A 21,435-nucleotide genomic window follows, 5' to 3' on the forward strand; every position below is an offset into this window, starting at 1 on the left:
TTAATGATGGTGATCACTGCAACTCGTACCCGGTGATATTACTTTTTCTGCACTGTTATAATTATTTTTTGAATCACTATACAGCATCAAAAAGTCAAAGGAAAGTAAACAATGTGGACCATCTTATGAAACAGAGGATTGGCCGCTTAGAAAGTGTTGACAAATTTATTTTTTGTGTAAACTTCACATAGGAGACATGTCAGGCAGCCCAGTTATCAGTGCCATGGGACATCCAGCGGAGAAAATCTCCGAATCTATTGATTAACATCTCCGTCAGCATGTAATGGCTTTACCGTCTTACCTGAAGGGCACGACTGATCACGCTAATAAAGCCTGCCTGACCATACCCTTCTTGTCACTATGGATATTATTCAAGAAATAAATTCAATTTTTGAAAATACATATGAGGGTATGAGCTGCGAAGCATCAAGCTGACATACCCCCATGAAGCTCATTAGCGCGCACTTCATGAAAAGAATGCCGATGTGAAGTGTTGCTGTTTCTTTCCCAAATGTATTTTCAAAACTGAAGAATTTCCAGCCGTTAAAATAGACATATTCTATTTACAAAGATTCATACGCGCATTGTTCATAACTGCAACGTATTCATTAGGAATGACTATAATACAATTTGTAAAGATATTAAAAGGTAAAAACATTGGGAATGTAAATATTTCACATTACACTAACAATCCATATGAGATAATCGAGACCCGTGGAGAGGTTTGGAATGATAGGGTGAGTCAATGCCCTACAACTGAATCACTCATTCAGCTTTTTAACCGTATTTCCAAGTTCAATAACTTCATATTCAACGGTGAACACTACCTGTAAATCAGTGGCAAGACTATGGGAACCAAAATGGCACCATCTTATGCCAACATCTTTACAAGGATCTCATTTGAAATACAACCTGTCGTTAAGTTGAATGCTGTCTGATGTGTTTCATACCAGTTGTTAGGCCGTTCTTTACATACGGATTTTGATTATGGATTACTCCGTTAATCTGATCAAAAGAGAGGACTTACGGCGGATGTGACCGGTCAATCGTTACTTATGTTTACGCATTAGGTTTGTTGCAGTCACACCATAAGAGGGGTTCATGACCTTTCGAATACCGTGGAGATCCGGGTTAGAATAGGTCCTCAGTACCCCTTGCTTGTCGTAAAAGGCGACTAAATGGGGCGGTCCTTCGGATGAAACCGCAAAAACCGAACCCTGTGTCACAGCAGGTGTGTCACAATTAAGAACCCATCCTGCTCAAAGATCGTAAGCGCTGAGCATAGGCCTAAACTTTGCAGCCCTTCACCGGCAATGGTGACATCTCCATAGGAGTGAAAGATTCTCGAGATGGACGTTAAACAATATACAATTAATCAATTACGACCTTTCGGTTACCAAGCGAACGCTTCACTAGTGACCTACGTACTGCGACCAGTGGACGTGTTCTAATTCCCTCCTTGGTTAACATATTGAATAGCAAGTTAAAAACAATGAACATGTAACTCAGGCTTTTAGCTATAGTTTAGTGCTAGCTTTTTTGTACATCTTTAAGTACTAGTATATATTTAGCCATCTTAAGTAGAAGTTTTTCGTCTGTCCAGAGGAAGGGGCAAGTCTTTCGAAAGTGTTGATGGTCATTTTAGTGTTTAGAACTCACACACACACACACACACACACACACACACACACACACACACACACACACACACACACTCAGATTGTGACTAGGTTGTTTCACAAATGAAGAAAAAAAATAAACATACTGAAAAAGACTTGAATTATAAATGAACCCCTTTCAAATTCTATTACTTTATTCTGGCTGCTACCCAATCTGACTAAAAGTACAGACCTATATCATTATATATATAATAATATAGGTCTGTACTTTAGTCAGATTGGCTGCTACCTGAAGAAAAGATTTTATGAGCCTATATCCATTAAAAGGTACCCCCCCCCCTCTCTCTCTCTCTCCCCTCTGCACCATCAATTGAATTATTTAATTGAGTTTATGTTAACTTGCAATCTAATTAAAATCAGACTTATTAGATCCGCGCCGTATACTCTGCGTAAGTAGCGATTGTGAGCGTATTCTGGGATCTGAACACAGTACACTAAATGATCCCCATTGGTAAAAATGTCTTGGAGTATCATGAATCTTTTCAAGTTATAACTCAGTTCACTCTGTATATATAAGAAAAAGTACTGAGTATTGTTTTTAAATATCTCTAGAACCCTATGTAAAATAAGCAAAATCTGAGTATTGTTTAATATCTCTAGAACCCTATGTAAAATAAGCAAAATCTGAGTAATTGTGGTTAAAGATTTTCAAAATTACTCAAACAATTCGATTAAATCTTTCTAAAGACTTAATAAATCGTTCAGAGTTATTTGTTTAATGTTGTTGAGCACTATATTCTATCTAAATTACACAATGAAGCTGTCCTAACAAAATGGGGGGGGGGGGGGCACAAAATACAGTGCATATAATGAATCATGTTAAATTAATTAATTATCCGAATTTTTTGGTGTTTGGTGGACTGTTTAAAGTCAGTCCCTACTAGTTTACTTCACGCAGTAAAATTGTAAAATGGTAGGGGGTAAATTTTTGTCAATACCCGGTATAATGCGGTCCGGAAAGCATTAGATTTTACATTGCTGAAAGTGTTTCCGGTAAAAAAAAAAATGTCAGCGCTCAGAGGGTCCACATGTTTATTCAAAAGAATTCTCTCGAAAGGAACAAACATAAAATGTGATTCATATGAAAACTATAGGACTATATCAAGTTTTCGATATTTATATCAACCAAATACATTTCGGAATCCGTTAGGTGTCTGTGCGTGTGTGTTCTTTCGAAGGTCGAACAATCTGTGGTTTCACAACAAGGGTGTTTTATATAGTAACAGTGTTACGTCAGACATAAACGTGAACAATGAGAAGGAAGATGATAAAAAATCTAAATGGAAGAAGTACGGGGAATATTTTATGTGGTTTACTCTTGCTTCTGTTTCGGCTGGGTGTGCCTACAGTGGCTATGTGTTAGGTAAGATATTCTCTTCAGACAGGTTGGGAACACTTCCCTGATAGCAAGATCTCTGTGTTAGCGCTAGTGTAGAATATCTTTAGTCACTGTGGCTAATTGGGTCCAATTTTCATTAACCACATTTCATTTTGATTAGCCACGTCCAGGGTTCGAAATTAACTTTTTCAAGCACTAGTCCGTACGGACTAGTCACTATTGATGTTCACTAGTCCGCAAAGCATTTCACTAGTCCGTCCAGTGCATCATATTAAATGATATTCATTTTATTCAGTAGTATTTAATGAAACCAAACATATCACAGTTGCAAACAATTCAGTTTCTGACACCTAGAGAAGAAAAAGACCACCATATTATGATATTTTATTTCGCATTCAAGATCTTCAGAAGCATACAATATTAACCTCCGACTTATCCTTTTATAAACGTCCATAAGTTCGTTCGAGATTGACGTTCCCGTTGTTTTTGTGCTCAGTTCTTGGAGTCACAGGAGTTCGAAATTTTATCAATAAAGTCAATAAAATTCACTCGATTGACCAAGTCATGAGCTATAGTGTTACGAACTACTGTGTTAGAGTCGCGAATGACGAGAACATGTGCGTACAAACGTGCATGTTCTCACACCACACTAGTTGCAATTCTTGCACCTCGAACCCGTTCTCGTGATGTGTACTCGGCGTTCGGAATCAGCAGGAATATGACAATTTGTGCTCGTTCAAAGAACGGTGGTCTCGAACGCACTCCATGTGTTTGGAAGATCAGGATGCCATAGTCACGCAAACACGTAACCATACAGGTAATCGACCATAAGTTCAAACATCTAAGACACTCGGACAGATCTTGATAAAATCTTTACCAATTTATGATTGATTTCCGGATTTTCACTAGTCCGTAAGGACTAGTGCTATAGAGAGTTCACTAGTCCGACACGTTTGTTACTAGTCTCGGACTTACGGACATGAGGTAATTTCGAACCCTGATGTCACTAAATTAAAAAGAAAGCAATCAATCAGGGTTGTCACTAGAAATTATTGAAGACAAGTCCTATGAATATCTAATGAGTCTGTTTTATATAAGACAATTAAGGTGAAAGCAGTACAAAACATTTCAATTTCAAGATTTATTTTTAATCATTCGCGACTTGACCTTGGACGACTAGGCCTATAATTGTCCATGCCAATAGAATTATTTCCCTGAATCTCCTATCATCACAATGTTCAACCCTATTCAATATTAAACAGCATTTTAATCAAATTATTATTGTGATAAAATAGATTCATACTAGTTTTGTTTGCCGACGATCTGAAAATCCCACCAAAGTTTACAAACTACACTACTTTCGATTTCAATAAAAATGGCTACTAGAAGACAAACATTTATATTTGAATATAGATTCTGATTTGTAAAACAAACAAATTTAAATAAAGAAATAAGAGTAAATAACTGCCAGTGGCAAAACATTCTTCATTTTGTATGTTATCTAATTATCTTTTGAATATATTCTAATTCGCACTCTAATTGACTGACGCTAAACAAACAAGTCGGTTTGGGACACTGTGAACTCGGTGGTATTATTTCGGTTCACTAGAGTGTAACATTTTACCTAAATTTTTTCCTGCTATGAATTTTAATTAAATCACAATATCAGGGCTTCTAAATAAAAATTATGATTTATACTCCAAGTCCATTACCGTCTCTGACGCATCCGCGGGACTCGCCATATCAGACAATCTTGCGTCCCAAATAAATTTTCTGGGTCTAGGATGCAGATTCTTGCGTTAGTGACAACCCTGATCAATTGGTCACGTTTTTTTTCAAGAACAGTGTCATTACTCAATAGTTGATATGACACATTCCAATTATCACTCCCATCCTCACCCATCACCTTCTCAATTTTGACTGACTCCATCATCATTTATTTGAACGGTATCATATAAGAGTTTCTGATGCAAAAACATTAGAATAAAAAGTTGAGATCCGAATTCGAAGTACAAAACAGAAATGAAAGTAGAAAAATCTTGTTCGCCAAAGTGGCGAGTAAGGCATGAAATTACCTCGCCACCTGCAGTTTACTTTCGCCATTGGCGAAGTGGCGATCAGCTAGCGCTAACACAGGATCTTCTTGCTAAAAGCCGATTATCCCCCTTTAGCGAGAGTAAATATACATATTGTATCCCATGCAACCTAGAAAAACGCGAAAGGAATACATCTATTCATGTTTTGAGCGGAAAAAAAAAGGAAAAGTACAAAGATGTCTGATACTACTGCAAATATATGATTGAACCAAAGCAAAAGTACTCACAATTTGCATTGGTTTTCAGCCTCCTCTCAAATGCAGCAACATTGATTTGAAATTTTTTTATTTTAATTTATGGAGGCAATTCGCGTCACTTTGAGTGTAGTGTTAAATCTAAAGCAAATTAGCATAGCGCCGCTATGCCCTTTTTAATTGCACCATGCCCTTTTTTCTCTATAAAATTTGTAAAAATATTTGTTAACATAAACAATTGTTCTTTATTTCACAAGGTTGATTGAAAAGTTTAAAATCAAGGCAGCAGGTATTAACTTTTAAAGAGACTAGATGGTTATTCTATTACTATCATAGTATGATACAATGAAAGTGCCCCAAAATTGTCTTGCTGCGATGAAAAGTGCCCTTTTGAACATATGATATGTGTGCCCTCTCTAGATCCTAGATTTAACACTAGAGTGTGTCACACTTGTTCAGCATTGGATTGGATTTGTCGTTACTTTCACCTGTCTATGGTAATGTTTGTTTTCTCGCTAAAGATGGATATTGCATTTTGACAACTCAAGATCTCGCTACATCAACTTCTCTTCACACACCTTTGTTTTGATTCTGGAAAACATGTAAATGACTAAGATGGTGATGTTTTGACTCAGATATGCATGGATTTAGTTTTTGCAATAAGCAAGGTATTTCCAGAACGCCAATATTAATATTTATGTGTTACGGCAGGACAGTATAAAAAATGTATAGGTATTAGTATTTATATCCATAACGGGATAAAAAGAAATTCCGAAAATATCCAGATGTGTACAGGCAGCTGTCAAAGCATCTTAACATCTTGTTACACAACTTTAGGACATTTGATTTGCCTTTTCATTGATTGCAGGAAATATAACGCAATTGATGTAAAAAAAAAAAAGAAAAAAAAAAGTGCATTGTGATTTGTGATAATGACATGGAAATAATCCCTCGCTGCAAACCGTTCTTTGAAGAAAGATCAAGAGTATGTGGAAATAAGTTTATTATCGTGCTCACTAATATAGCAAGTAACATCTACACTCACATGCATGCACACAACAACACTCATGCACACAAAAACAAAACAAAAATATAACAATTAAAGCAAAAAAAAAAAAAATGAATTTACAGACAATTACACGTGTACCCGAGTAAAGCTAAATGTTAAGTTATGTTGCCTTATGTAGGAAAACCAGCAGACTTGTCTCTTGAATTCGAAATATGTTACACAGGATGGCGAAACAAAATACGTTGACTAAAGAGTTACCACACTTTACACAACAGTCATTGGCTGTCTTCAGACACGTGGTGACACTTTGTCCATCACTTGTTCAACGTTTCTGTAGCCGTGAACGTATTTCCTGTATTTCTATAGGTCGTTCTCCAACGCTGTTCAAATATCTCATAACGCCATGTTATACATGTTGCGAGCACCTGCTCGAGCCATACAATAACACGCACAGCTGGTCACTTATAATTGCACAGTAACAGTCGGGGTTTTTACATATACATTATATACTGAAAACTTGCATATGTCGGGTATATTGTGTAATACAAATAAACTGGTTACATAAATTTAAATAGAGTAACAAAATTTCCTAACGTAAACAAAAATAAACAGTTCACACTCACCACTGTTGAAATGCTCAAAATTGTGTTCTCACTTTCCACACAGGAACATCATTCGAACACCCGTACTAAATGTACATACAACGCAGGCCCAGTAAACCACACAGGTAAAACTCGAGACCACACAGGTCTATCATTTTCACACATTGGGCGGACACACCTTCCCACTTCCACGGCCTGGTCAGAACTAACACGTAAGCATTTACAAACCGGTCTGACAGCTGTGACCAGCTATCCGTAACGATTATATGGTGAGAACAAACTATGGAATGCCATAACAAGTATAATAAAACAAACTCAAATTGTGACAGATGTCTTATTAAGCGTTGCTGTTTAGAAATTTTTTAAACATAGGAGACAATTGAGGGGTGATTGAGAAAATATGGTTTTATGTAACATCTCAGAAAGACATGAACTTGGGTAGACAATATCTGAAATAGCGAAATACATGTCCTTGCGCTTGCATTCAAATTGACACCATTTTGACCCAAAATTTCAAGTTCCATAGGTATGGTTTGATTTTTCGTCACCACTGCCACAGTTGCATTATGACATCAAAAAATAGAGATGAGGTCACACGTTCTTACCCTGCCTTTCATCAACATTGCACTTTGTTAAACATTTAGGCCTAATGGTGCACTGATGGTGTTTTGGAGCTAGGGGACCACAAGTCCACGTAAGCTTGCAATCTTGGACCAAGGTTTGACTTTGCGAGATCCCCACCATATTTAATGAGGGACTTCTGGGATTGGTGAATATAGTTTTTAAGACACAGGCTTGTAACACAGAAAACCCTTTTTTTTTCAAAACTTAATTTCATAACCTGAGTACAAGTCCCTGCTAATTGTTAAAGACAACTCCAAATGCTAGTTATGAACTTTCTTCATACCAACTCATTTCGTGTTTTTCATCAACTGGTGCTGACTGTGTGGATGTGTTTCCCTAGCCAATTTATCAACTAGTCCAAATTGTCTTTCTTCTTCTAAAATCTGTTAATTGACTGTTTAAATCCTAAATATCTTGACAAGTGAGTATTTTGAATTGTCCTCGTGTTTCAGATTTGGTTTTACAATTTAAACCAGTTAATCTGTTTCAAGTGATGTACTGTACTGAAACTCCCAGAATCTTGATTTGTTTACTAAATATGATGGTCATATTAGAATATATATTCAGTGGGGTTTTTTCTACCCACTGGTACTGGTACCCTTTCAATTGGGAAAAATAGCATCAAAATCAAACAAATTGGGAATTTCCTACCAATGTATCGGCAAATGATTTCAACTAATCTCTTTACAAATTTATTTCTCTTGCTACATGCGCATTGCCATGATCTGTACTATCAATTTAATACCAGAAGTGAACATTTTAGTTAACTCGTACAATGTTTCAACTTTCAGACTAAGTAAATTACAACGTCAGCGGTCTGTTTTTTAGCAAGTGAATTGGAAATTTTCAGTCTCAAAATTGGGGAAAATTAACGCTTTTTGGCATTGGGAATGGTACTGTTTATCGGTACCAGTTATATAAAGGAAAAAACTGCTGATATTACTTCGCATTTAGCTTGAATTCATTATAAGTGTGTTTTACTGTATCCATGAACATCACAGGAAGAATTCTTATAGCTGAAAAACTGAAAGCCTGACAGTCATTTGTACAGTAAAGACAGTATATTCTGAGGTGTGTACAGTCATTAGTACAGTAAAGACAGTATATTCTGAGGCATTAGTACAGTAAAGACAGTATATTCTGAGGTGTTTACAGTCATTAGTACAGTAGAGACAGTATATTCTGAGGTGTGTACAGTTATTAGTACAGTAAAGACAGTATATTCTGAGGTGTGTACAGTCATTAGTACAGTAAAGACAGTATATTCTGAGGCATTAGTACAGTAAAGACAGTATATTCTGAGGTGTGTACAGTCATTAGTACAGTAGAGACAGTATATTCTGAGGTGTGTACAGTTATTAGTACAGTAAAGACAGTATATTCTGAGTCATTAGTACAGTAAAGACAGTATATTCTGAGGCATTAGTACAGTAAAGACAGTATATTCTGAGGTGTGTACAGTCATTAGTACAGTAGAGACAGTATATTCTGAGGTGTGTACAGTCATTAGTACAGTAAAGACAGTATATTCTGAGGTGTGTACAGTCATTAGTACAGTAGAGACAGTATATTCTGAGGTGTGTACAGTCATTAGTACAGTAAAGACAGTATATTCTGAGGTGTGTACAGTTATTAGTACAGTAAAGACAGTATATTCTGAGTCATTAGTACAGTAAAGACAGTATATTTTGAGGCGTGTACAGTCATTAGTACAGTAAAGACAGTATATTCTGAAAGCCTTTCAGTGATTAGTATAGTAGAGACAGTATATTTTGAGGCGTGTACAGTCATTAGTACAGTAAAGACAGTATATTCTGAAAGCCTTTCAGTGATTAGTATAGTAGAGACAGTATATTTTGAGGCATGTACAGTGATTTCCAATGACTGATGCTGTTGTTGTTTTACAGGCCTACCAGTAAGAGATCCAGAGGGCACCGTGGTAAGTACAACGCTTGTATCCCTTGAATTTGACTTGAATATCTGTGTTCATAGCCCCATACTGCATCTATGTCAGACGAGTTTCTAGTGACAGTGATGTAAATCTTTCATCTATGTCAGAAGAGTTTCTAGTGACAGTGATGTAAATCTTTCTTCTTTTTACAGGTGGAGGATGAATTTGGAAAAGGTAACAATGATGCCTATCTGATTTGAAGTGACTCTGACAGATTGGGTATGATTATGTAGAAAGAAATTCAGATGTATTTTCACCAGTGTGGTGGTGTTCTGCAAAATTTTCCTTTTGTTTGTTGAAGGGTTTTCCATTCAGAGGAGTCTTGCCAACTTCAAAATGAAGAAACAGGTACAAGTCAGAAATCATTAGATACTTGTTTTCAGTTTAGATAAAGAAACGGAAAACCATGTTGACTTTTCAGTCGTGAGACAACAATAATGTGAATTTGAAATCCTTTCTGAATGTTATGAACATGCAAGATCTTGTAGAAATTGTTATTTGAAAGTGCTTAATATTTTCCGTGACTAAAAGAACCGTCCAGTGAAATAGAATCTTCAGGGAGTACTTTACCGTGCATGTACTTGCAAAATGTACTATTGTTCCATTAACAGCGCATCACTTTGTATGATCATGTGTACAGATTTTTAGACAAGGTTTCTCATTTCTCATAGATTTCAATGAAACAGGATTTGCTTTTGTTCTCACTGACCCATGATATTGAAAGAATGGCATAGCATAGTCATCCAAACTCAATATCATTCAAACCACATGGCCAATCAATGAAAGAAATTTGCATGCTTGATCAAATGAATGACACACTGTTTTTGGAACAATAGTAACTTGATTGAAGACATTAGTTTAAGACTATATTTGTTACACTGAATAATCTTTTCTTGATTGTAGGAAATAGAGGAACCCTCCAGAAAGAAGTTGCTCCCTGAACCACTGCAGGCCCCGTTTATCCAGCCACCCTACACACTGGTGATCGAGATCACCGGGATTCTTGTCAAACCAGAGTGGACGGTAAGTACTTGTTTTAATACTGGCCACACTCATGCTCTGGCTCATTGTAGTTCTGTAGTATATCCATCACAGGTTTGGATCCATATACTCCACCTCCATTGTTGTTTGATCAGCAGATTGGTTGTAATTGTATCATAATCGATTCAACAACGTAAATTCAATATGGATCTACGGATGATAATGTGCATGAAGATTTGCTGTTGAACAATCTAATTAATTAAAATTAGATGTTAGATTCGCTGACATATTTGCTGTGACCAGATCTAACATCTAATTTTAATTAGATTGGCTGTTGAAGCTCTTGATGAATTTATAAATAGTGACGGTTTCGATGTCACTGATATCATTTGATATTGAAAGGTCATAATGTTCATGCATATTTTGTGAAAAATTCAGTGGATCAAGGTCCTTGGTATATGTAGACCCACTGGGAGAGCATACCTTATTCAATGTTCACTGAGTAGGGCGACATACAGACCAAATTATCAGTGATTAGGACTTATTTAAGACTTATGTGGTATAGGTTTGTTCTCTAAATTTTGTACATGTACTCTAAAATTCTGTGAACAAATTGACCATTAGGTAGGAATTTAGGAGGTTTGATGCTATTGTTATCTCCAATGGATGATAAAAAATGCATGTCCTCTTCATACAATATTAATGATTATACATAGGGAATCTTTAGATTTTTAAAAATTCTAATAGTATATAAACATTTAACATTTTTAACTTTTAATATTTTCTTTTGTCTTTAAGCATTAAAAATCAAAGTCAAAATACGGCGCTGTACATGTGAATGTTTGTCTGAACTTTCAGATTAAGAATGGCTGGCGATTTAAGAAGAGACCAGGTGTGGATTACTTCCTCCAGGCCATCGGTCCTCCCCTGTTTGAGACCGTGGTATACACATCTGAGACTGGCATGGTAAAGATGTTTGTTAACACTATATTAAAGCGAGTTAAAGCAATATTGGTTGTCATTTTGGTGTCAATTTTTGTTGAAAAATTGTGATTTACTATTTTAATGACAGAAAAAAATAAGGTATACACTTTTGTTATTAGAAAACCTATCCAGAGGCTCTGCATGATGCAAAATTATATTGTATTCCTGTACAAAAATTGATTTCTATATAATGCTCTATATATTCAATAGAATTAAAATCTTTATTTTGATAAAAAATTTAAACTTTCCGGTAGTTTTAATTTTATCAATAATTATGGTTATAGTTACATACAAAACTATCATAATCAAAATTTTTGAAAAAAGGCGCAAGTGTACTTAAAGCACCTATAACTTTAATCATCAGTCAATCAAGTAGTTCTGGAGAAGTACCTGAAAGTATGAAACAGGCTAGGCTCAAGCCTTTCAAGGGTAGTCCTTTGCAAGTAGGAAATTATAGACCAGTTAGTATCTTAAGTGTGGTGTCAAAGATATTAGAGAAGAGTGTTTATTCTCAACGTAAGGAATTTTTACATAATAATAATAACATGTTATAGCTTCAATCAGGGTTTCGAAGTAAATTTTCAACTGATACATGTTTAATTCATCTATCAGATCATATATATATATATATATATATATATCTCAACTGATTTGATATGCAAGAGCTTGTTCTGCGTATGGTCAGTTTTTAAATTGAGGTAAGCTACTGACTAACAAGTTGATGGTGCTGGGGTTTCAACAGTCTCGATTAAAGTCATCATTTCACAAATTCTATGGTCGTTATAACGATCTAGTTTGCCAATACAACCTATCATTGGGTCAAATGCTGTCTGACATGTTTCATACTGATTGTTAGACCATTCTTGGCACACTGATTTTCACTACGGAAAACTCTGTTTACCTGATCAGGATATAGGGCTCACGGCGGGTGTGACCAGTCGCCAGGGGATGCTTACTCCTCCTAGGCACCTGATCCCACTTCTGGTGTGTCCAGGGGTCCTTGTTTACCCAACTATCTATTTTGTATTGTTTATAGGAGTTATGAGATTGATCACAGTTCGTTATCTTCACCTGTCATAAGGGACTAAGGGATTATTTACAGGAATGATTATGTTAGACCTACAAAAACCTTTTGACCCGGTGAACCATGAAATTTTATGTAATAAATTAGACATTATGGGAATAGACAACCAATGGTTTAAATCTTATTAACCGGCATGTCTCAGGTGGTAGGATGTGGAGGTGTTCTTTCAAAGACAGAGGTTATTACTTGTGGTGCACCCCAAGGGATCGTATTGGGTCCTTTATTGTTTTTATGTTATGTAAACGATATGTGTATCAGTATAGATGCAGACTGTAAGCTTATCCTATATACAGATGACAGTGCTATCCTGTACTCGCACAGAGACCCAAATGCGATCTCTGATAAGCTTGGTAAAGTGTTAGAGAGATGTTCTGAGTGGCTTATAGATAACAAGTTATCCCTCCATCTTGAAAAAACAGAGTCCATTCTTTTTGGCCCTAGTCTTAAACTAAAAAATGAAGGTCAGTTTGAGGTTAAATGTCACGGTCATGTTTTTTATAGTAATAACTACATGTATGCATCAAAGCAAGAAGGAACCAGAATTGAATTTCAATCTGAAATGCATTAAAATGAATTATTTTGAATCAATAAGTCAAGTTTATTCTTATTGTTTAAATTCTATAAAGGATGCGGTGACTATAAATGAAAGGAAGAAGCAACAAGAATTTCAGTCAGAAATGCATTAAAATGCACCGTTTTGAATTAATCTTTTTATTGCACCAAATTATTTCCAAGAGAAAATTTACAGAAATGATAATGGTACTAGGGGAGCCTCCGACTTTAATTATCATGTTCCTAGGGTTAGGGCCTACAATAGATCAAATTTTTATTATCATGCCATTTTAAACTGGAATTCTTTTCCTTTGGAAGTAAAAAATACAAATGTATAGCTAATAGAGCTAGTTTTTTTAATCTGCTGTCAAGTTGCATCTTGCAGAAGAAGCTCATAGGATGGAAGAAAACATATTTTATATATAATGTTTTTATGGTAAAGTGTATAATGATACATTTTAAAAAATATTTTGTATCAATATGAAATTAAACAATGTACATATTAAAGTTTACTTAATTCAGTCTAGGAAAATCATCTCACGTTCAATCTTATTTTTGTTTATGCTGTCTTATTCATACATAATCTATAATCAACTCATAACATCTTAGGACCCCATTGGAAATAAGCAAGTTTTATAAATTGCTTTCATGGGTTATCCTAGGCAAAGATTGATTTAAAGTATATAACTTGTGTTGTCTGTGAAAAACTCTGGTACTGTGATAGGCATGCTGATAATGATGTTGGTAGCTATAGCTGTGATAATATCTGGAGTGCTATTGCGTACATATGATAGCAATGTGCCAAAAATTCATTTGTGATCTCTAATTGACATTATTAATGTATTTTATAATGTATTTTATTATGATTTGTAATTTATTTGATGCTTTGCCTGAATAAACATAATAATTGCACATTTTTACAACAAAATAAAATTTTCAGATTTAGAGCTATAAGGGTGTATTTTTCATTGGATATTTTTGATAAAGCTTGCAGCATGTACATAATTAAATTTACAAACATTTGGACAAATGGAGTTTTTCAGTTTTGAGATACTTGTATTTCTTTTCTTCAGAATGCTGTTCCTGTGATTCACAGCCTCGACCAACAAGGACATATTATGTACAAGTTATACAGAGATGCCACATTGTATGATGGCAAAGATCATGTCAAGGTCAGTCCAAGGTTGCTGTCTATGCTGACATACTTGATTTCCGATTAGTAACATTAAACTTTGTAATTATCAAAGACACAGAATCTTGAGGCTTTTACTGTGAAAATGTTCTGTTCCTACAAACTCAGATCTTAAATTACTATGCACTATGATAATGATAAAGAATGGAAAGATTTTTGGAAAGTTGTTTTGTCTGTAGGTTTGTGAACAGACCTTTGTTTTCCAAAGTTTCTGTATACAAGTAAACTCGTTACCAATATGATTTCTGTTTCATTTTTAGGATCTGTCTTATTTGAATAGAGACTTAAACAAAGTAATTATGGTAGACTGCAAATCTAAAGCTGTGAATCTTCAGCGAAGGAATGCTTTTGTTCTAAAGGAGTGGGACGGCAATGAGAACGACACTACTCTGTTTGACCTGGCCTCATTCCTCCAGAGTAAGTGGGCATTCTCTTGAGGAAAATGGCTGTATTTGTTCGCTTTTAAATGCAAATCTGTCTTTCTTACCCCCTGTTTCATTCATTATGTGGTATGTGTATATATGAAACCTTAGAGTGAGATTGCATGTACATTACTGCTATAAAAATATTCCAATACGTGTATTAGTTAGACCACATAACCCAGTGTTAATTTATGTGATATATACATGTATTAGGTAGACAACATAACCCAGTGTTATTGTATGTGATATATACATGTATTAGGTAGACCACATAACCCAGTGTTATTGTATGTGATATAGTCCTAAACATTGAGGAAGGGAATTCATGTTTGTCTGAATGAAAGACTGTACCACTCTCCTTGGGCCCACAGGGATGTAATTTTTCTTCTTTTCAGAGGAAATCCTCTAATTGGCTCAATTTTCAAAAAAAAAACAAAACCAAAAAACAAACACTCTGGGTTTGATCTGAAGTGACAGGAAATGATATGTTTCCAGGTAGGGTGAGGTATTTTCCTCCCTTTTTGACCAATTTTCTTCTTATTTCTGTGGAATTCAGTCACAGTCCTGTTGGGGATAGGACTGGGAAATAGTGAAAATAGAATGGAGTGTTTCCAATCTAATTAAAACCAGATCTTCTCTAACCGTTACACTGGAGAAGGATCTGACAGCATTGCATTTGAGGTTTTGTTATTTCTCATTTCACTCTTGACCAATCAAATGATGGCTTTCGCTAACATGAAGTTTTGCTGTTATATCGGAACATACTTGGTATTTATCATACATATGTCAAGAATTACCAAGAAGCACGGGAGAATAATCGCGATGTTAGAATGCCACAAAAATATATTTTAACAATAATGGGTGTTTGATATCTAAAATCTTCCCTTGCTCTTCCTTTATCGCAGATATTTGGAATTCGTTTAAACCTTTCATGGATCAACGCCAATTTTTTGGGAACTTACAATCTGAATACACTTAAGATAAACAATTCCTGTTGTTATTGGAGATATTTATTGAATTATTCATGAGACTGGGGTCATTAACATGACCTCAAATGTAATGCTGTCAGATCTTTCTCCAGTGTAATCGTTAGAGAAGATCTGATTCTAATTAGATTGACATGTTTCCATCTCATCTCATATTGCATGAATGCTTTTCTATATGATGAAAATTCAGGCTTTTTCAAACCTTGACCCCTTGATGGCAGGATTAAAGTTATGTTAGGAATATATTGGAAAAATCTTCTGAACATCCACAAGGGAACAAATCATCAAATGAAGAGAGATGCATCCTCATTAAGCAATAGACTCAGGTTTGTTCAACCTTATGACCCCAGAGGCTCTGTAGGCCTGGCTACAGTATGTGTTGGAATGTAATGGGGAAATTTGGTGGAAATTGTTTTCTCATTAAGCACAAGGACTGTAACTTGTTCGTGAATAGTTAAGCATCCTCATCTGTGTTCATGTTATGATCCTTGGAGGCAGAGTTACATCATAGCAGTTTCAAACTAATATTGTCCCAAACATACGTCTATGTAGAAACAAAGTGACTCAGGTGAACACCATAGCCTGTGTACCTCTTGTTTGAATAATTGTAATTGTGAAAGTTTGTCATCCTATACCTGCCTAATGATGCCATATATAATCCAATACAACACTAGTAATCCATGGTCGGTCTCGTCTCTTTACATTACATGAGACTGTAGGTGTGTGAAAATGAGTCAATCAAACCACTTTCTGGTACATATATTTGTCTATGGGTATTCCCAAATGTTAGAACAAAAGTAGATTTTATTTTGACTGGTGATTAAAGGACTGGAATGTTTGTTACAGAGCTCTTTTGTCATTTCTTTCAGCATTAGCACACAGTAAAGTTGATGATGTCCGGACAGTGCTAGATTACTATATGCAATTTGAGGATCCTATTGCCAAATTTAGAGAAAACCAACTACTTCTTCAGGTAACAAATCATTACATAAGCATTAAACAAAATGCAGTAAGTACAAGCTGATGAAAGGTAGATCATGCATGTACAGTGACTTATAATTCCATCATTATTTTCATATGTACAAGTGCTGTTGTCTTCCGCTTTATATTCTTCTTTGTAAACTCATGGGGTGGATAAAAATGGGTTGAGTCCAAAAGTCTTGTCTGTGTTTTTCTGTTATCCTAAGAGATTCAAGAAAAGGTTTGATGGAGATGTATGATAGGGTATGATTTGCATGTGATTTCAAATATTTGGTTTGGTCACCGGAGTGGGGGGGAGGGTTAAGTTGGAGAAAGATATTGCATTTGCTCTGTACTGTACCAGATCCAAATGATTTCATGGTGATGTGACCAGGTGTGGTTTGTTGTGATGATTTCATGGTGACGTGACCAGGTGTGGTTTGTTGTGATGATTTCATGGTGACGTGACCAGGTGTGGTTTGTTGTTGTGCATTTGCTTTCAAACTTGGGTCTGTTCCCCAGGCCTATGAGGTACATAGAGGATATCTATATTGCATGTTTTGATATTTGATTTATCCTACGAGTTGATATGGTGTATTTATTCGCGAGGCTTGCTGAGCTCTCACAATGAAACCAAGTTCTTTAATCTACATATCACAATGGATGACTACATATTCATTTAACAAACTGTAGTTTGATGGTTTTTATACGCCCATCAAAGACGAGACGTATTAGGGTATGGCGTTGTCATCTGTCTGTCCGGATCTTGTAGGCAAATTATAAGTCCAGTTACCACTTGGTACATTTGATCATCATGATGCCTATTGTTTTTCAAAGTCAGATGTGAAAGGTTAAGGTCGTAGTATCAGTTGATAAGAAAACTTTTAAGGCAGGATGCAGACCCAACTGTAAGCTCCAAAGTCTTACAACTTGCTACATTTGATCACCATCATAAGAGGAAGATGCCTATTTTTCAAGATCAAAGGTCAAGGTCATAGTATCACTTAATAGGAAAACCTTGTAGACCGAATTATTGGTACTAGGACCATTAAACTTGCTACACATACTCCTCATGCCAAGTGGAGGATGCCTTTTGTTCTACAAGGTCAAAGTCGTAGTATCGCTTAGTAGGAAACCTTGTAGGCAGGATACAGACCAAACCATTGGGGCTAGGACCATCAAACTTGGTACACATACACCTTATGCCAAGCAAAGGATGCCAATTGTTTCTCAAGGTCAAAGTCATAGTATCACTTAGTAGAAAAACCTTGTTTTTGTTACGGATACAGATATTGCCCTGAAATTTAGTCACAAACTTCCTCTCGGAGTAATATAACTTCAGTTTGCATTTCAGCTGGATTGGCACCATGACCTACTTTAGTAGGTCAAACAATTTTTCAGATATTTTTTAAATTTAATATTATGAATACATAATGAGGTCACACTTCCACTTGATTGGTGCACCATATTTTTTAAGAACTTTCGCCATAAAGTTCCATTCAACAGAGTTGAAAGCTTTTTGGAAATCAAGAAATAGTATTATTGATTCTATATAATTTTCTTCATAATATTAAAAAATATCAACAATTAACCTTGCATTCAGAGCTATATTTCTCCCTTTTATAAAGGCTGATTGATTAACATGTACATGTATTGCTTTATCCAACACTTTTTGTAGTCTATTAGCTAAGATGAAAGATATCATTTTATTATCAGTATTTGTAAGACTAATAGACCTATAATTGTTAAGACTCTGGGGGTCACCTTTTTTAATGTGAGAGTAGTTAGTCTTCGTGAAAATGTCATTGTATTTTTTTGTAAGATCTCTTGAAAAGTACAATAATAAAATTGTTTTATGTTTTCCCCAGAATGTTTGATAAGACTAGTAGCAAGTCAAATAGTTTTCTGGACTTTTTCTCATCATGGATACAGATATTGCACTGAAGGTCTAATGGGCGTATGTTGTACCGTTGGCTGTACTCTGGTTAAGAAACATTTTCGGTACACCAGAGGATCATGATAATTTATGTAAGGGGGTGTAAGAGTAAGACTGTTTAAAAGTATTGTATTTTTCTAATGAAATCATTTTTTTTTTTGGCAGGAGGAACAAGAGAGACTAAGACAAATGCAGGAGAAACCGAAACGAAAATCGCCATTGGATTTTGCTAAGTCATTTAAAAAGTGACAAACCAATAACAAGTGTTGTTACTCAGATTTTAATCAACCATGAAGTTCTCTGTATAACAGCAATGATTAATATGTATGTGGATAACTGTGTGTGTATATAAGCAGTTAACGTCGTACTCGAACGATTTCCTTATCGGTGACTTTGTTATCTGGACAGTAGATTTCAGTTCAACTGAAATATATACATTGTGTGAATTAATTCATTATAGTAATGATGACTGTGTCTTGGAGCTAGTTTTCACATATTAAATATCATTGAATCTATAAGATCGTGTATTGCAATTGGTCTATGTCTGTCGTCGTCCATCGTGCGTTAACAATACGCAACTTCCGAGATATCAGCTCTTTTGTGATAGAGGTACGTTCAGTGTTCTGTTGAACGCTTGGGTGGGTACAAGATGTATACATATACTATAGACTAGCTGTTAATACAAATAAAAGTAATGACAGTGTAAATTGTGTCTATATTAGCCGTTGGTATACATTAAACTGACCATATCAAGAATAGTATTTTATTAAATTGGGCCATTAAATTAAATATAAAATTATTTTTTATTTCCTCTTCTACGCGAGTGATATTTTAATCAAAGAAAATGGTGATTATCGATTTTTGTTTGAGCTAATTTATTATCAAATACTAATAAACTTACTAATATTGTGTGTCCCTGCAGTTTGGGTGGTTGCATGATGTCTGATAATCAGCGTTTAGGCAGTATATCATTGCAGCGATAAGCATTTTTACCCACCGCATGTGGACGACAGTATGTTTTGCGTCTCACAGTGCGTAAGAGTTCCACAAAGGGAAAGAACTATTGGGCAACTCGGAAATTGCGTATTGAACATTTTTAACTCCTTCTTGATAACTACTGTTTAATTCTTTTCAAATTTTTGGAACAAGGGGGACATAAATTAGGGGTGTGGCAAAAACTGCCAAAAATTCATAAATTTTCAAAAATCTTCATTAAAAGTTTAACTTACACTGCTGAAGCCTCACGAATAAATACACCATAACAACTTGTTGGATAAACCAAATATCAAAACATGCAATATAGATATCCTCTATACATTCAACTCTACACTACTTCTGTATATTCAACTCTACCTCTGTATATTCAACTCACTCCATCTCTGTATATTTAAACTCTACTCTGTCTCTGTATATTCAACTCTATTCTACCTCTGTATATTCAACTCTACTCTGTCTCTGTATATTCAACTCTACACTACCTCTGTATATTCAACTCTACCTCTGTATATTCGACTCTACTCTACCTCTGTATATTCAATTCTACTCTACCTCTGTATATTCAACTCTATTCTACCTCTGTATATTCAACTCTACACTACCTCTGTATATTCAACCCTACTCTACCTCTGTATATTCAACTCTACACTACCTCTGTATATTCAACTCTACTCTGTCTCTGTATATCCAACTCTAGTCTGTCTATTCAACTCTACCTCTGTATATTCAACTCTACTCTGTCTCTGTATATTCAATTCTACTCTACCTCTGTATATTCAATTCTACTCTACCTTTGTATATTCAACTCTATACTACCTCTGTATATTCAATTCTACTCTGTCTCTGTATATTCAACTCTACTCTGTCTCTGTATATTCAATTTTACTCTACCTCTGTATATTCAATTCTACTCTACCTCTGTATATTCAACTCTACCTCTGTATATTCCACTCTACTCTGTATATTCAACTCTACACTACCTCGGTATATTCAACTCTACCTCTGTATATTCAATTCTACTCTACCTTTGTATATTCAACTCTATTCTACCTCTGTATATTCAACTCTACTTTGTCTCTGTATATTCAACTCTACTCTGTCTCTGTATATTCAATTCTACTCTACCTCTGTATATTCAATTCTACTCTACCTTTGTATATTCAACTCTATTCTACCTCTGAATATTCAATTCTACTCTACCTCTGTATATTCAACTCTACACTACCTCGGCATATTCAACTCTACCTCTGTATATTCAATTCTACTCTACCTCTGTATATTCAACTCTACACTACCTCTGTATATTCATCTCTACTATACCTCTGTATATTCAATTCTACTCTGTCTCTGTATATTCAACTCTACTCTGTCTCTGTATATTCAATTTTACTCTACCTCTGTATATTCAATTCTACTCTACCTCTGTATATTCAACTCTACCTCTGTATATTCCACTCTACTCTGTATATTCAACTCTACACTACCTCGGTATATTCAACTCTACCTCTGTATATTCAATTCTACTCTACCTTTGTATATTCAACTCTATTCTACCTCTGTATATTCAACTCTACTTTGTCTCTGTATATTCAACTCTACTCTGTCTCTGTATATTCAATTCTACTCTACCTCTGTATATTCAATTCTACTCTACCTTTGTATATTCAACTCTATTCTACCTCTGAATATTCAATTCTACTCTACCTCTGTATATTCAACTCTACACTACCTCGGCATATTCAACTCTACCTCTGTATATTCAATTCTACTCTACCTCTGTATATTTAACTCTACACTACCTCTGTATATTCAATTCTGCTCTGTCTCTGTATATTTAACTCTACACTA

At 35.3% G+C, this 21,435-nt stretch overlaps 1 protein-coding gene across 1 annotated transcript; it reads left to right on the forward strand.

The window, feature by feature from the left end:
- The first annotated feature begins 2,659 nt into the window (after positions 1-2,659).
- On the forward strand, positions 2,660-19,109 carry LOC125651710 (mitochondrial import inner membrane translocase subunit TIM50-like). The gene is made up of 10 exons (XM_048880429.2): positions 2,660-3,042; positions 9,451-9,482; positions 9,647-9,668; positions 9,796-9,842; positions 10,398-10,517; positions 11,334-11,441; positions 14,169-14,267; positions 14,548-14,704; positions 16,565-16,668; positions 18,757-19,109. Exons 1-10 carry the CDS (start codon positions 2,685-2,687, stop codon positions 18,838-18,840), a joined length of 1,131 nt encoding a protein of 376 aa, XP_048736386.2. The 5' UTR covers positions 2,660-2,684; the 3' UTR covers positions 18,841-19,109.
- The last annotated feature ends 2,326 nt before the right edge of the window (positions 19,110-21,435 follow it).

The sequence above is a fragment of the Ostrea edulis genome, chromosome 5, assembly GCF_947568905.1.
Source record: "Ostrea edulis chromosome 5, xbOstEdul1.1, whole genome shotgun sequence".
Classification (NCBI taxonomy): domain Eukaryota; kingdom Metazoa; phylum Mollusca; class Bivalvia; order Ostreida; family Ostreidae; genus Ostrea; species Ostrea edulis.